The sequence below is a fragment of the Eutrigla gurnardus genome (genome assembly GCF_963514095.1).
Source record: "Eutrigla gurnardus genome assembly, chromosome: 11".
NCBI classification, from domain to species: domain Eukaryota; kingdom Metazoa; phylum Chordata; class Actinopteri; order Perciformes; family Triglidae; genus Eutrigla; species Eutrigla gurnardus.
This window is the reverse complement of record NC_139925.1, coordinates 3,077,223-3,094,836: the sequence shown is the minus strand read 5'-3', so window position 1 is coordinate 3,094,836 and position 17,614 is coordinate 3,077,223. Positions and strand designations below refer to the sequence as shown.

Below are 17,614 nucleotides of genomic sequence, written 5' to 3'. Positions count from 1 at the left end.
TTGAAACCCATTTGGAGTTTAGTAAAAGCTTAAAAGCCCAGTTAACAGCAGAATGTATTGTTCCCAGCATGCATCAGCATCCCAGCCGGAGCTGTCTATGGTCGGGTGTTACTGAAGCTGCAGAAGTACACACACACACACACACACACACACACACAGACACACACACACACCCTGATGTTCACTTAACTGTAAAGAATAAACAGCAGGCTACCAGGAAGCCAGGGACTGAATGTTGCGAGAGTAAATTATTATTGCTCTTATTAAGATACAGACGGCAACCTCTGGTTCTGACAAGTGAAGCCAAGTCTAAAGTGCCTTAAACTGTCATTCTCTCTGCTGGCCACCAGGGGGCGACTCCTCTCTGGTTGTATAGAAGTCTATGAGAAAATGGTCCTACTTCTCTCTGCTGGCCACCAGGGGGCGACTCCTCTCTGGTTGTATAGAAGTCTATGAGAAAATGGTCCTACTTCTCTCTGCTGGCCACCAGGGGGCGACTCCTCTCTGGTTGTATAGAAGTCTATGAGAAAATGGTCCTACTTCTCTCTGCTGGCCACCAGGGGGCGACTCCTCTCTGGTTGTATAGAAGTCTATGAGAAAATGGTCCTACTTCTCTCTGCTGGCCACCAGGGGGCGACTCCTCTCTGGTTGTATAGAAGTCTATGAGAAAATGGTCCTACTTCTCTCTGTTGGCCACCAGGGGGCGACTCCTCTCTGGTTGTATAGAAGTCTATGAGAAAATGGTCCTACTTCTCTCTGCTGGCCACCAGGGGGCGACTCCTCTCTGGTTGTATAGAAGTCTATGAGAAAATGGTCCTACTTCTCTCTTGATGTATTATCTCAGTAAACATTGTAAACATGAGTTTATGGTCTCAATCTCTAGTTTCAAGTCTTCTTCAATCCAGCATGATGTTCATTTAGTACATTATGGTCCATTTAGAGTCCACCAGACCAGAAAGCAGGGGATGCTTTCACTTCTGCCCGTGCCCATCAGGAAATCGTGACATTTCCCACCATTTTTGATATTTTATAGACAACAATAATTGTTTTTTAAAACGTAGCAGATTTGGTGCCACAAAGACTATAGAAGAGAATCCTGTGAGACTAACACACTTCCAGCTGGCCCAGACAGCTTCCAGACCAGCCAAACGAAGGACAGCGGTAGCCCAAAGAGGAACCCGTGTGTCTGACAGCGAGAGAGTGAACCTTCCTGGAGAGCTCTTTCTTTAAAAAGCTGCTCAGAGGCCGACAATGGAGGAGCTGCCATTTTATAGGGCAGCGTATGTACAGCAGAGGAGCATATGAAAGGGAAGAAGGTCAAAGCTGGTAGAGAGCGTGCGTGCTCAGCAGAAGCCTCTCCTGGACAAATAAAGGTTACAAAAAAAAAGGGCTTACAGCGAAGCAGAGCTGGGGTGAGAGAACAGAGAGGAAGAGGAAGAAGGATGAAGACACCCTTCAGGAGAGAGATGGAGCCGAAGAGGAACCTGGACTAACGGTTCATGTGGATCCTGGTAGCAGTGTTTATGGATCTGGACCTTATTAAACACATATTCATCATCTTCTTCGTGTGCAGATTGCTCTTCCTGTATATCTGCGTCTCTTCCAGGTGGATACATTGAGTTTCACGTTTAATTACGTATGAATCTCACCGGCATTGGGATGATATGAAGATGTCATGTCACGATTATCCCGGCCCCGATATGTTCCCGATAACAGGGATGGGACGACAGAGGATTTGATCCCAGATCGCCATGAAAAACTATATTTGATCACTATTATTGGGATAATCCTGCATATTGTTACATTAAAACGCCATCATGTTAGAGAAGTGAAAAATGTTTTTTTTTCTCCAGGAACGATCACAAAGAACAAACTCATCACTTAATCATACCTTTTTATTTTTCCTTTACGATCTTCCCTATAAAAATGATGTTCCATCAGAAATCTGTTTCTTGACTAAATGTGAGGTACAATGTAGTAAAGTGCAGTATGTTGGGCTTTTTTCTGCATATTTAGATGAACGTCAGGACGATATCGTGAATGATAACGGTGGCGATAATTATGAAAATATGCTCCAAACTGTTTAATGGAACTAAACATACTGAAATCACTCTACATGTTGTTTTTACTGCGTCACAGATAAGAAACATCCGTCTAAGTGGAAAACAATCAAATGATCTTAAAATAAGATGATCGTCATAAATCATAAGGTCTTTAAATACATTAAAAACCAGATTTCCCTGTTTATTCTAAATCAGGCTCATTTTTCACGTCTCCACCATGACGGCGAGATAGACGGCGTTTTAAACTCACTGATAATGTGTGTTTTTATGTGATAAGATCCTCCATCCTCCCGTCACCAGATCTCACTGTGCAACAGTTGCAGTTGCCTGGTTGACCCGGTTGTCGTGACGACCGATGGGCCATGTGATTCCTCCTCTCCATGTTATTATCGTCATCACCGCCATCGCGTTACATCACAGCTCTCCGACGCCACGATTCATTAAACGGAGAAGCAACAATATCACCCAACAGGGCGGCTCAGCCTAGCTTAGCCTATTCTGGATTAGCAGGCGTGCTACGTGTAAACATGCCTCCATTGTCCCCCCCCCCCGGCTCAACGGGCGCCCTGATCCCCGTGTTTGTGTTGTAGTTACAACTTTAATCCGGGATCCTCCCGCCCGCCGCACAATCAGATTACCAGAGTCAATTAAACTTCATCCATAATCTCGGCGCGCAGGCACAGCGGGTTGCAAGGTTATCAGCCCCGCGGGATAAAACGGGGGCAAAAAAAACTCACTGTGTGCACTCACGGGGCATCGGCGTCACCATGACGATGAGCTGCACAACATTTTTTAACCCGTTTAGCGTTTAATTAATGCTGTTGGAGAACATATGTCCTCGCAAATGTGCTCTTTATTCCCCGGCTGTAATCTCATTGGTGGTGGTGGGGGGGGGGCAGAAAAACAAAATGAAATCCTCATGTGAACGGCCTGCAGGGCTCCCAGCTCCCATTTCATCATCCCCCAGTGACTGCCCCAGAAGAACCGGATCGTGAAGATCGAACCGGATCGTGCAGATTGAACCGGATCGTGCAGATTGAACCGGCTCCTTATGACCGTAATGGACGCCTCGCCAAACCGAATGTTCGAGGCCCACCGTGAAACGTGGTGGGATCAACGCTCACGTCAAAGCAACGAGCGTTCTGAGCTCGCTGGGCGTCTGAGACGAAGCAGGGAGCGTTGCTCTCCTCACACACGGCGACGGTGTTTCACCAGCTCCGATTCCTCCGGAGCTTCAGAAGAGAAGAGTCGCATTTAGAGGTTAATGTAGTCGGTGCTGTGTGGAGACGTTTAAAGCATGACTATCACATAACCCCCCCCCCCCCCCAACACTGGAACAATGAGACACGAGTAGATGCGTCTGCAACAAGCAGAATGAATCAATACGGACAAATGTGAGAGCAGGGAGATGATCGGTTTTTAATACACCTCTCTCCACCTTCTTATTCATCCAGCAGGCCTCCAGTAAAAACTCTGGGCTACTGGGAGACGCCCAGTCTGCCCAGTGGCCGACTGGTACTGACTGAGCAGCTTGAGAGAGATGAATGATCCTCGTGGAGAAGTTTGATTTAATCGAATAGATGAAAAACCTGCTACCTGAACACTTTGCACATTTTCTTTGTGAATAAAAAAGGGTGAGAAAAGGTTCCAACCGGTTTCTTCTCTAGCCTTGAATTAAAAACGGCCCTGGCCATCAGACCCCGACCCTCATTTTGACACCAGATTCAAGCCTCCACCCTGCTCATGATGAAAAAGCCCTTCCATCTCCTCGGTGTGAGAACAGAAATCAATGAGAGTGAATGGGGTTCAAAATGTAGAGCGACGCGGCCGAAATGAGACAAAACCTCTTCAACGGGAGGTTTGTGTTTTAAAGAGACGATGAGAGCCGTCTGGGATTCTGCCTGCCAACATCATGTCTCATCATCAGTGTGTGTGTGTGTGTGTGTGTGTGTGTGGATGGGAGGGAGAGAGAGAGAGAGAGAGAGGTGGTTGGTAGGTGTTGTCTGAGGGGTGACTCATCTCTTCAAATCGCTGCTGCCTCAGAATGCTCAATGGATGGAGGATGCAGCTCTCTCTCTCTCTCTCTCTCTCTGACACACACACACACACACACACACACACACACACACACACACACACACACACACACACACACACACACACTGCTCAGTGCTTGTGTATCTCCTTCCTCTCTCCGTAAAGATGAACGTGAACCCCACAGGTTCTGCTCTGTTAACACCTAATAGACAGCGACGGCGTCGGCGAGGATTCACTGTGATGCCCGGCCTCCACAAACAGCCTCTCTCCCAGAATGCATTGCTCTCGCGGAGACCGCGGCAGGTAAAGAAGCGTATGTTTGCCTGCAACGGTGCGTTTAAGGAACTCTCCCAAAGACGTAAAAAACAGCAGCTTTCTAACGATTTTCATGGCTGTATGTTCACATCGCCATAGAAACCACGGTGTCTGCAGGCGTGTGAGAAACCAAACACATGTCTCCTAACAGAGAGGGGGGAGCCGAGCGTGCAGAGAATGGATGCGTGGAGAATATGTCACGTAGAGCATCGAACATGAAGCAGCTTGTTGCCGAGGACGACGATGAGAAGCAGTGATGGAGAGATGAAGAGTGATTACATAGACAACAGGCCAGACAGATGGAGAACACGGAGCTAAATCATCCCCCTCCTCCGCCTGGAAGCTACTGTACCCCCCCCCCCCCCCCTCCCACAATGCAATGCTCCATCTTTGATTGGTGCCGTCTGACATATTGTGCTATCTGCTGCCGTTTAGGCCTAAGTGGAGGCTCCCTCGCCTCCGCCCGCAATTTACATGTTTGCATCTCGTCAGAGGGGGTTTCAGCGCCCAGATTGGTTTTCACCTTTGATGCCGGAGCGCGTCGCTCACCCCGGTGATAACACCAGACGTGTGCGGACGCTTAATTCACTCAGACGTCTCTCCGTTCACGAGCTCGTAGAGAGACCCATAAAAGATAAACCCAACGGGGAACCAGATCCACCTCCACCCGGCTGATCCGGGGTCGGACCCTTTCCTTCCTGAGACTCCCTTGATTGGACTCCTTCGGAGATTCTTACGATCGTGTTCAATTATAATCCCATTGTTGCTCCTCGTGTATCACAGTGTTGGGTTTTTCATTGTTTCCCACCGACAGCAGGAGGAGGAGGACTCTGTGTTTGAATAGACTCTCCGGAGGTTTCTCTTTATTCTTCATGTGCTGAGGTTGTTTGAGGAGGTAGTCCTTGTTGTGGTTTCAGGCCTGTGAAGCCCTCAGAGACATCGATGTGGTTCTGGTCTACGCAAACAAGCCAGACCTGTGACGCCTCCTCTCACACGTTTCCTCCGTCGCCTTGGGAGGGAACATCCACGCAGACAAGAAGCCGGGTCTCACTCTCAGGGCATCAGACAGGTCTATCTGTCAGTCTATCTGGGATGTTTTAGTGCCGTTTATCAGTTTTAAGGATGAGAACCTCATATAACCCCACCTCAAAACACCCGGACTGTCCCTTTAAGTGTTTTTACTGCCTAAACCGAACTGCGACCATCAAGACACTTTGAGCAAAAAGTTGCCTCTGGCGTCGCCGTAGTGACAATATAGTCAATTAATCTACGTGCCCAACATGTCTGAGTGAGTCCGGCGCCCTTTCACTTCTAATGAGGACATAAATCTCTAAAACCAGAGAGTATATTATAAAAACAGGCTCAGTCATTTCCAAAAACAGCTGGGAAGTGTAGTTTTAGACAAACGTTACTAAAACAGGAGTTCAAAGCATTTATGGGGATTATTTATAGCTGCAGATTAAAGTACGACTCCAGAGGAGCTGCAGGACCCCGAGTTCACCAGAAGTCCAGACCAAGGACGTTTACGTTTGTCTTGGATGGACGGATGTTATGCTAATTAGTTACTTGGTGACGTCATCACTTTTAATGGAGGCGTTTGAATGAGCTGAGGAGCCGGGTCTCTGTTTGGACGTGGACTTTAGGTTTTAAACTATAAAGACACTGAAGGAAAGAAGATGATGTGGAGCTACAGGACCATCAGACTTGTTAGAATAAACACACAAACAGCGTCATTACTTCAGGCTGTTCTTGTTGAAAACACTGTTCTTCCTACCTCTTGGTCTATCAGAGACCACATGCATGGTGGTCCTGTCTGTGGACTGGTTCTAGTCTAACCAGATACCCTCAGGTGGTCTTACAGTTCATGATTGGAGATGCAAAACATGTGCAAGCTTTGGTGAAATCTAACAAATGCTTTAGTCCGACATTAGAATACCGTCCTCTATGAAGAACAGCCAAATGCAAATATTAATATCTGAAAGAGTGGAAGACCTCAGAGGACTCTGAAGGGCTCTTCACAGACCTCGTCTAAAGAAACCTCCTCATGTTATCGCCTCCCTTCACATTATGTAAGTCTTTCTGCCGTCCTTATCTCCCCCCGAGGAGCACAGGGGGCCTCCTCGCATCATAGCTGCTCCCTAATTACAAGTGTGGCAACCAGCAGCAGCAGCAACCAGCAGCAACCAGCAGCAACCAGCAGCAGCAGCAACCAGCACAACAAGCAGCAACCAGCAGCAGCAGCAACCAGCAGCAACCAACAGCAGCAGCAACCAGCACAACAAGCAGCAACCAGCAGAAGCAGCAACCAGCAGCAACCAGCAGCAACCAGCAGAAGCAGCAACCAGCAGCAGCAGCAACCAGCAGCAGCACCAGCAGCAGCAACCAGCAGCAGCAGCAGCAGCAACCAGCAGCAACCAGCAGCAGCAGCAACCAGCAACAGAACAACCAGCAGCAGCAACCAGCAGCAGCAGCAGCAGCAACCAGCAGCAACCAGCAGCAGCAGCAACCAGCAACAGAACAACCAGCAGCAGCAACCAGCAGCAGCAGCAGCAGCAACCAGCAGCAACCAGCAGCAACCAGCAGCAGCAGCAACCAGCAGCAGAACAACCAGCAGCAGCAGCAGCTCCGTGGCCCTACAGTGGATGTAAAAGCGATCCGACTGCAGGCCTCTCTGCTCTTCAACAAAGCGATACGGTCAACGGGTTAAAGGTCAAAAAGGTCACAGTGATCATGATTAGTTGTGGCGGGAAAAAAAAGGTTGAGATGTAGAATATAAACTACTGACGAGGGCTTAATGTTTCTAGTCCGTCACCTTTAACCTTCGGCCTTTTCTGTTTCTGTACTGATATACTTGCTAATCAGGGGCCTGGCAGCCCAGCAGAGGGGAGGGGGGGTAGAGAGGGGCATTCTGGGAGCTGCAACAGAGGAGGGGGGGGGGGGGGGGCATGGACCGAGCCAGCCAGCCAGCCAGCCCACGGGGCCGGATCACTTTCTCCACTGCCCTGATAGAGAGAACAAACAAGCCCTTCATGTATTTGTCTAGACCGGCCAGCGCTGTGCAAATGAGCTGGGGGGGGGGGAGAGAGAGAGAGAGAGAGAGACAGAGAGAGAGAGAGAGAGAGAGAGAGAGGGCTGTTTACATGGCGTGCCCTGGTTTCCAGCGCGGCGGCGTCTCCGGGGGCTTCAGAGAGGGTCGCCGGGCGTCGGGGGAGCAGCTGGCGAGGGAGGACGTGGACACTCTCACATCAGAAGCCGTATCATGTTTGTCTTTTCGTCTCGCTTCAGTCAGACTTCCTGTGGCGAGCAGCGGCGTTGGAGGACATGAATCACGTACGTCACATGGCCTCCGCCGCACGCCAGAGGACGAGCGGGAAGCCGCTTTCCTTTGAGTCAGTGGTGACTAATATCGCCGTGACAACGGCCCGTTTCTCGCTAAACGTTTTGAGGGGAAATGTGAGCCGGAATCATCACGTTGGGAATAAAAAAATCAAAACGCAATCACGTCGTTATGTTTCAGGACGGTTTCACATCTCAAGCGAGCGGCTTTCGGCTGCCAATTAATCGCCGGCCGTTTATAAACAACATCAAAACCTCGGGACCATCGGATACCCTATTAACTCCCTCTACACACACACACACACACACACACACACTATGAGGTGCAACAATCCCTTCTGCTGCGAGCAGCACTATTATAATCTGTCACACACTTAGCTGAGGAGCATTCATCATTTGAATAACAAAAGGTCGAAGCGATGCAATTTGTATCCGGGCCGAGAGACGGAGACGCATTAAAACCAGCGTCCCAGGCAGGAAACGGCGTGGGGGTGGGGGGGGGCGATGGTTGATGATGATGAGATAAACGGCGGCCTGTGAGTTCGCAGCTCGTTGGTCACGGAGAAACTAAACCTGCATCACGTGGACCGCCGGAGGAGCCAGACCCCCCCTCCACACCGAAGCAAGTTCCCAGTCAGTAAACACACACACACACACGCACACACACACACACACACACACACACACACACACAGACACACGCACACACACACACACACACACACACACACACACACACGCACACACACACACACACACACACACACACACACACACACACACACACACACGCACACACACACACACACACACCTCCACGTGCTTCAGTAATCGCGCCTGACATCACATTTAAGTTAATGCTTAATGGAACACGAGTGTGGCGTATTAAATATTAACCCGACCGGCGAGTTCACGCGGTGCCAGACTGACCGAGTCCCGGTTGGCGGCCTCGCTACTCGCCGCCGTTTGGGAACAAACGCAGAGCGAGGTTGAAGGGGTGAAAGGTCGAGCGGAGCTGCGAATAATCAGCATTTACTGGGGAAAAAAAGGCGTAAAACAAGCGAGTAAGAGGTAAGCTACGTAATAACGCCAAAGCTCATTTTACTCATCATTTTCACATATTCAAGTTTGTAAAAGAACCCTCTGTTATTTCAACACCAACAAGTTAAATAGTTCAATGAAGCCCATTTCAAGACTAAAAATAACAATATAAAATATAAGTACACATGAACAACTCAAATAGAGAGCTGAAACTTCAAATGTACGATGCTGGAATAATTATTTCACTCCAATACAATAAAGATGTTTTGGGTTTTTAAGAAGGAAATCTAACATTCTGAGTCGATGAAGCTTCATAATGTAATTTAGGTGGCGTTCCCCTTTAAACGTGAACCGAATGTTCTGATTTCCTTTCTCAGGACTGTAATTGACAGCGAGACGAACTTCTACTTTCCTTTTACAACCGTGAAAATGAACTTCCACTTTAAAAGACATCTCAATGTTCTCATTTTGCTTTGCAGAAAACACGCAATTCTAATAGTTAGGAAATACTTGATTTTATTTAAATAATTGCTTGATTAAAAAAGAAAAATCCCAGCATTAGTAGTTTTAATGATGTATTATAAGCTGCTTAGAGCGAGTGTTAGGAAGTTAAACAGCTCATTTTTCCCTCTCTAACATCTATTTTATATTACTGAGGAAACATCTTCATTTCAGTTACGACATTTTACAAGATTATATTGATCACATGAAGGCAGCGCTTTGAATTAACTTCCTCCAATATTCATTCAGCAACCCGTGGATCTGGATCCATGTGGTTTCTGGTGTGAAGCTGCTTACAAAGTTAGCTTCTATAATTCAAGGTCAACTTTACAGCTAAGGGTTAAAGTCATCTTAGTAGCTAACTAGCATTGGTAGCGTGGTAGCGGCCTGTCAATCAGCAGGTAAGCCCCGCCCCCTAAAGCATCCCCTGCTTTCTGGTCTGGTGGACTCTAAATGGACCATAATGTACTAAATGAACATCATGCTGGATTGAAGAAGACTTGAAACTAGAGATTGAGATCATAAACTCATGTTTACAATGTTTACTGAGATAATACATCAAGAGAGAAGTAGGACCATTTTCTCATAGACTTCTATACAACCAGAGAGGAGTCGCCCCCTGGTGGCCAGCAGAGAGAAGTAGGACCATTTTCTCATAGACTTCTATACAACCAGAGAGGAGTCGCCCCCTGGTGGCCAGCAGAGAGAAGTAGGACCATTTTCTCATAGACTTCTATACAACCAGAGAGGAGTCGCCCCCTGGTGGCCAGCAGAGAGAAGTAGGACCATTTTCTCATAGACTTCTATACAACCAGAGAGGAGTCGCCCCCTGGTGGCCAGCAGAGAGAAGTAGGACCATTTTCTCATAGACTTCCATACAACCAGAGAGGAGTCGCCCCCTGGTGGCCAGCAGAGAGAAGTAGGACCATTTTCTCATAGACTTCTATACAACCAGAGAGGAGTCGCCCCCTGGTGGCCAGCAGAGAGAAGTAGGACCATTTTCTCATAGACTTCTATACAACCAGAGAGGAGTCGCCCCCTGGTGGCCAGCAGAGAGAAGTAGGACCATTTTCTCATAGACTTCTATACAACCAGAGAGGAGTCGCCCCCTGGTGGCCAGGGAGAGAATTGCTGGTTTCCATCAGCTGAAAACCATCATGTCTACATGAGGAGATCAATACCACTACTATGTCTCTACAGTAATTATAAAACTAAAGCCAGCAGGCGGTTAGCTTAGCTTAGCATGAACTGCAAACAGATGCCTGGCTCTGTCCTGAGGTAACATCTAACCAGCACCCCTAAAGCTCCCTAATTAACACATGATAGGGTATCTTGCTTGGTTTAATCCGTACAACAAGCAAAGCTGTGACTTTATGGGAGTTTATCTGCTGGACTGTTTGTCAGCCGGGAGCCGAGTCTCCTCCGGGAGCCTCGTTGTCACACTCAAGTCGCCCATTTGTGCCTCTTCTCCGGAGGCTAAGAGGTGCTTATTGTACGGTGGTAACACAAAGCTCCTGTTTTTAAATCCACTATCAGCTAACACACAACCACGAGGCATCAGCCCCCCCCCCGTCGATATCACAGCCTGTCATCACCGCCTTCACCCTCCCGCCTCAACACAAACAGAAAAACACCAAGCGAGTGCTTGTGAGACACGGAGGCATATCTAAACAGGTCATCGTCATTATCACTGTGGATGCCTTCATCTCCTCCAACACACCAAAGCTGCTTTCATGAGCAAACGTCTCACAGAGAGAGAAAGTCCAGGGACGCCAGGACGGAGATAACCCCCCGCAGGAAGCCGGCGCCCGCTCGCTCGGCGGCGGATGATGAAAACACGGGGCTCGTCGTCTGGTTGCGTCCGCCTCGAGCGCGGATGTCGGACAAAGGACTAATGAGGACGCACGCCGCTGAGATCGCCACACGCTGAGAATTAGACGGAAAATGAGACACAAACATGAAAAACTCTGTTTTGGAGCTCAAAAAAGAAAAGTGTGGAAATGTTCAAAGTTGCCAGGAGGGATATTTTTCAATCATCCTGCACAACTTACAGTGATTTCTGTGTGTGTGTGTGTGTGTGTGTGTGTGTGTGTATTCCCCGTAATTGCTAAACAACAGAGCGCCAAATGTGGATTGAATTTTGAGTAAACAACTCCCTTTAAAGGATGTTTTTTTTTTTTTTTTTTTTAAGAATGCAATCACAATCAATCGGTGTTTCCTCTCCGCTGGAGCGCAGAAGGCTTTCTAATTTTATCTCCCCTTCCCTCCCACCGTCTATTCATCCATCATTTCCTCCAACTTACTAGCTTTTTAGTGACAATAATAGTGATTGAGGAGGCAATAAACATTTTCCCCCCGATAAACAAAAGTAAAGCTGATATAGTGTTTTTGCAGAGAGAGTGTGTTCTCACATGCATCTGGATCAGAGAGGGTGTACCGTGTCCCGGCGTGTCAGCGGTGATGTCACACGGTATCGAGCCCGTACGAGGCTCAGCCGATGGGAACTAATGTGTCCAGATGTGCTCCGGGTCTCCATGAGCTCATTTGTGGTCGTCTGTTTGAAGCAGCAGTTACGCCGACTTAAGACAACCCGGCCTCACAAGTGAAGGGGTCTCATGTGAGACGTGAGGTTTTGGATTGTTGCTCGAATATCATCTCAGGTTTTAGCTGGGAGGTTAAGTCAACACAACCTCCCTCATCATCGCATGAGGTTCCACTGAGGACCAGGTAAGTTCCCCAGAAAAGGGACCTGCATGAAGACCATGGGGATATTCTCACCATTAGGTGTGGATTTCAGGGTTGCAACCAGCAACTTGCAACCAGCAACTTGCAACCAGCAACTTGCAACCAGCAGTGCGCTCCAACAGTCTGTACTGGGACTGGAAACGTGGGATGGGTGCAGATCAGTGGTTCCTCATAACAGCAGTGTGGAGCTGGTGATGCCCAGATGTGTGTGAGATGTATATTTTGAATACAGGACCTTCACTTGTAGTATTTGTACTAAAGTACTGGTAACTGAAGTACAGGAACAATCCAAACAAACACTGCAATCCTCTTTGAAATGCCTGCGAGCACATTTACATCCACAATGCATGAGGCTGGCGGGCCGCCGCGTCATCGACTGTAACCCTCCGCTCTCCAGGAATCCACTCCTCATCCTCATTATATCCTGTACGGTGTGTATGAGAATACCCTGTACCCCCCCCACCACCAATTCTAAAGCTCTGCTCCTGCATAATAAACCGTGTGCAGCAGCAGGAACTCCTTCATCCACGGTTCTCTCTCAAGTGAGTAAAGGAATGGAACGAGCCACCATGAGACGGTGTGGTGGTGGAGGTGTGTCTTTCTGGAGGGGGGGTGGGGGGGGGGCATGTCACTGTGATGAAGACAGATGATGAGGCTGCATTGCTGTAAACGAGTGAGTCAGCCAGTCAGACAGACACGGGGCTGCTGGAGGCAGCGGGTGGAGGAGGTGGAGGGGGGAGATGCATGGGAGCTGTCCCTGGTGCTGAAATCTGGAACGGCTGCTTTCTAACAGATCCAAGTTCAGCTCAGTACGGGAAATTAAAAAAAAGTTCATCCAACACAGAGGCCTGCTGCCTCTCAACACCTCCCGACACCCGGAACACTCAAACGCTCCGTAGCACCGCGGCTTCAGCAGCGCGGCTTCCTTAAACGAAGCATTTAGTACAGAGCTGCTAACTCCACAGCATGGTGGTGGGGGGGGTAATATACATGCCCAAAACAAAAGCTTTGTGTGGTTTTTCCACACGGATCCGTCCCAAGTCGCTTAATTTGGCGTTGGGATGGGAGAGGAGGGAGACGCTCCACCTTCTAATTGTGACGGAGCCAAGTCAGATTCTCATTAAAGGGCTTTTTCTGTATCTAAAACCTCCGTCCACAGGGACCATTGTATTGGCTTGTCATGCTATTTGTAGACACTAATCATCCACACACACACACACACACACACACACACACACACACACGGGCGGTCTAGATCAACAGGAATTGGATATTGCACATTGAAAGGCGTCGTGCCTTTCGGGCATCTTCCACTCCAACCTCCATCCTCTTTGAAATGATTTTTTTTGTTGCATTATTCATCTCTAGAAGCTGTCATGCTTTTGTAACCCTCCGTCAGTTTGCCCAACATCACAGATGATATGTATACATGTATATGTATCGCAGTCAGCTGATCTGACTGAGGAATTCAAAAAGCAAACGGGGAAAGGTGATAGGCTGGATTGGACCCGTGATCACGTGGCTGCTGTCACCTTCTGCAGCGTTGCCAGGGCAGCCAGGATGAGCAACTTTGCAACTTGTTACCCCGATTACAACCAAAAGCAGCTTGTATTTCAGTGACAGGATGAGATCTTCCTCATTTGTGAGCGGTGAAGATGAAAACCAGACAATCCCTGTGAGTTTGACGTGACACCATTATGCAACAGGTCCGGTACTTGCAGAAGCCACCCTGGGGGGCCACACAGGGGGTCGGTGTTGCAACATGCAGCATTTCTTTTTTTTTTTTTAAGATGAGGCCAAGCAGGAGGATGATGTCACGAGTCCGTAAATAAGGGTCCTTTCCTCGGGCACTGCGGAGACCAGGCGGGTGTGGTGACTGCATCAGGAGAGACGCATGAAAGCAGCGCGACGTGGACGCTCCCGCCCGGCTCTGCTTCCTTCCACCGTCGCGGATGCGTCTCCACCGTCGGAGGGGAGTCTCGGAAGTTCACGTCGGGAATCTTGATTTGACATTTGACGGATATTTTTCCCGCTTTATCCCGACGGACACAAACGCGCCATCGAGCCGCGCGTTCATAGTCAAATACATGCAGCATGCACAATCTGACATCTGACAACAGCTTAGTATTCTCCACACCCCCCCACCACCACAGCACCCCGCCGATCCTGCTACACCCCCCCCCCACCCCCCCGTACCCGACTCTTTCTCATTCCAATGCGGCTTTTTCTTCCTTCCCCTCCGCCAGCTTATTCTCCCTCTCTCTCTCACACACACACACACACGCACACACACACACACACGAACAACAGCGGCTTCATGAAATATGCAGCGACATCTCAAGCACAACACACTTTTTTCCCATGCTTCATACTGGAGAACTGACCTCCCAGTCTAACGAATCCCACTCTTCGGTAAACATCCGGAGGATTTCTTTTCATCCAAAAAAAAAACGCGGACCGGGGCGCAGCAGCGGCTCTACGGAGCGACCGGGCGATGCGATGCCATGGCACTTTTTGGTTTTATCCTCGTGAAATCAATGTGGAGTGGGGGGTGGGGGGTGGAGGGGTGGAGAGGAGGGGAAGGGGGGGGGACGTCGTCAGGAGAAGGAGGCATCTCGGCCGGCGTCCACACCAAACTTGAGCGCGACACAGATGAGCGATGCTACGCTTTACAGTCCAACATTTCTTTCTTTCTTTTTCTTTTTTTTCGGGCTCGGCGATGGTTGCAGCCAATTAGCGCGCCACTTCGCTCCGACGAGAAGGCGCTCCTTCTGTCGAGCCTCGCTCCTATCTCAGCTGCTGCTGCTGCTTTTTAGAAGGGCGAGAAAAAAGGTGGCAGACTATACACACGCAACTTCTCATTTCCAGGATATATATATATATATATAGGGGGGGGGGGGGGGGGGGGGGGGGGGGATTTAGCGTGGCGCATTACTCCAAAGCCAATAAATCCCCGTAGCGCATTTGACAAATCCTTCCCCTCTGCTGAGCAACAATAAAGGAAGCCGTTTAAAGGTCCCTGCATGTAAAAAAAAACATGTGACTTCCAATCTTTTCCGTGGTGGAGAAAAAAAATGCTCCATAACAGCAGCTGGAGACGCGTTAATGAGGGAGGGGTGCTGAATGAATGACTACTCACCATTAGCACTGCAAAGTTATTTTGATGGGTGCAATGAATGGTGGTCGTGTTGCCCCCGGAGCCCGTTATGTGGCAGCCCTCTGCCCTCCAGCCGCCGTGTCCATCCAGCAGGTCAAAATCCCAGTAGGCTGCGGTGGGGTCTACACCCAGGGCGAAGTGCCGGAGCGCGATGCTCACGGAGTGCACGGCGCTCCCGAGGCTGCACCCATCTGCGGGAGGAGGGACGACAAGACGGGGAAACACTCAATTAAGGGGCAACCAGGTGGGAAAAGTCTGCAAGTGTTAGCTGTGTGGCGCGTGGACACGGGCGCGCACTCACATGCAAACGCGCGCGCGCGTGGCGTAGACATGGCTCAAGTGTGGAAGACTGATTACTGTGTGAACTTCACAGGGAAACAGCCACAGAAAGGATTTGTTTTTGGGCACGTGCGCGGTTGTGTGTGTGCGAAAAGCGCGTGCGTTAACATGTTGCGCAGAGGCGTGCGCGCGTGTAAACATGTCTGCGGCCACGGTGATCAAAATGGATTTCCTCTTACCTAATTTGGTGAAAGCAACTGGTGTCGAAACGCTCCTCCGCTTCCCGTCGTCCGCGAGATTTGACGAATTCCCGGTGCACGGGAAGAGTTTCCCATTGCGAAACACGATGAACTGCAGCTTGCAAGTGGAGTTATCAACAGATTGCAGCGCAGAGGAGGAGAGAGGCGTTCCAGCCGGCGGGAGATGGATCGAGGCGACTGCCACCGAGTTCTGCGGATGGAATAGAAATCAAAAAGAAAGGGGAAATAAAAATTAAATAATGTCTCCGAGATGCGCAGAGGAGGGGAAATACAAAAAAAAAAAAAAAAACTCCAATAGGAAAGAGTGACAAATTGCGTTTCGTCTCCAGGAGTGGAGGCGACCATAGAGCAGCAAGTGACCAAGGGAATGAGAATCACGTTTGGAGCGCTGCGCGCCTGTTCGGTCAGGCTCCCTGCCGCAGAGGTGGAAATGGTTCTTACCATTTCAGCTCGAGGGCACATCAACACTGCAGCTTGATTTAAAGAGACAACCGGTCTGACTTTATCTTCTTTTTCACTCACTAAAAACACAACACACACACACAACATGGAAACACATTCTGGGGAGGAAGAAAGGGTTTTCTAGGAGAAAGGGTTTGGGTAGACACCATCTTAGACACCATGTGAATCCTGTAAACTTTATTTTTTATTTCTGTCACTGCAAGAAAACACCTTCCAAGAATCCCCCATGCAGACAAACGAGTTGCATTCAAGATCCACCATCCCTCCGAGATCATTGTTTGCACATTGAACATTAGCACCCTTCCTGTCCCAACAACATCTGGGAAACCAGCCCCCTTAGGAGCTGCATGATAACAATGCTGTGGAGAGGCGACGGCGCCCCTGGTGGACAGAAATGTCAGTGACTGGCTGCACTTAACCCCGCCAGAAGATCAGGTTTAATAATAGAAAAGCCTCCGAAGTGGTGCTGTCAGCGTATACACACGACCTGCACACACACTCCACTCTACACATCCACCCGCTGATAGACCTGTACACGCTCTAATGGCCTCAATATTTCATACATAAATAATGAGAAGATAAATGCAGCAGACTTGCAAAGACACACAAACACTTCAACCATCGACTGTATGGAAGAAGTGGACGTAGTCATGGCAACGTCATGCAGTCTTTTTTGCAACCGGTAGAACGAAGTGACCATATTTGGACTGTGGAGGAGCGTCGGGTGGATCTGATGAACACAAGCGGCAGAGCAGCACCCTTACTGGATCTGGATCCATGTGGATTCTGGTGTGAAGCTGCTAACAAAGTTAGCTTCTATAATTCAAGGTCAACTTTACAGCTAAGTGTTAAAGTCATCTTAGTAGCTAACTAGCATTGGTAGCATTGGTAGCTACCTGTCAATCAGCAGGTAAGCCCCGCCCCCTAAAGCATGCCCTGCTTTCTGGTCTGGTGGACTCTAAATGGACCATAATGTACTAAATGAATATCATGCTGGATTGAAGAAGACTTGAAACTAGAGATTGAGACCATAAACTCATGTTTACAATGTTTACTGAGATAATACATCAAGAGAGAAGTAGGACCATTTTCTCATAGACTTCTATACAACCAGAGAGGAGTCGCCCCCTGGTGGCCAGCAGAGAGAAGTAGGACCATTTTCTCATAGACTTCTATACAACCAGAGAGGAGTCGCCCCCTGGTGGCCAGCAGAGAGAAGTAGGACCATTTTCTCATAGACTTCTATACAACCAGAGAGGAGTCGCCCCCTGGTGGCCAGCAGAGAGAAGTAGGACCATTTTCTCATAGACTTCTATACAACCAGAGAGGAGTCGCCCCCTGGTGGCCAGCAGAGAGAAGTAGGACCATTTTCTCATAGACTTCTATACAACCAGAGAGGAGTCGCCCCCTGGTGGCCA

The 17,614-nt window shown here is 49.0% G+C and overlaps 1 protein-coding gene across 1 annotated transcript in view; it reads right to left on the bottom strand.

Moving 5' to 3' along the window:
- The window catches only part of adgra1b (adhesion G protein-coupled receptor A1b), a 124,251-nt gene that overhangs the window by 29,147 nt on the left and 77,490 nt on the right, over window positions 1-17,614 (bottom strand). The window contains exons 12-13 of the mRNA XM_084020969.1: window positions 15,714-15,924; window positions 15,178-15,386 (exon numbers count right to left, since the gene is read on the bottom strand). Coding sequence (XP_083877095.1) covers window positions 15,178-15,386; window positions 15,714-15,924 — 420 coding nt within the window. The remainder of the gene's footprint in view (window positions 1-15,177; window positions 15,387-15,713; window positions 15,925-17,614) is intronic.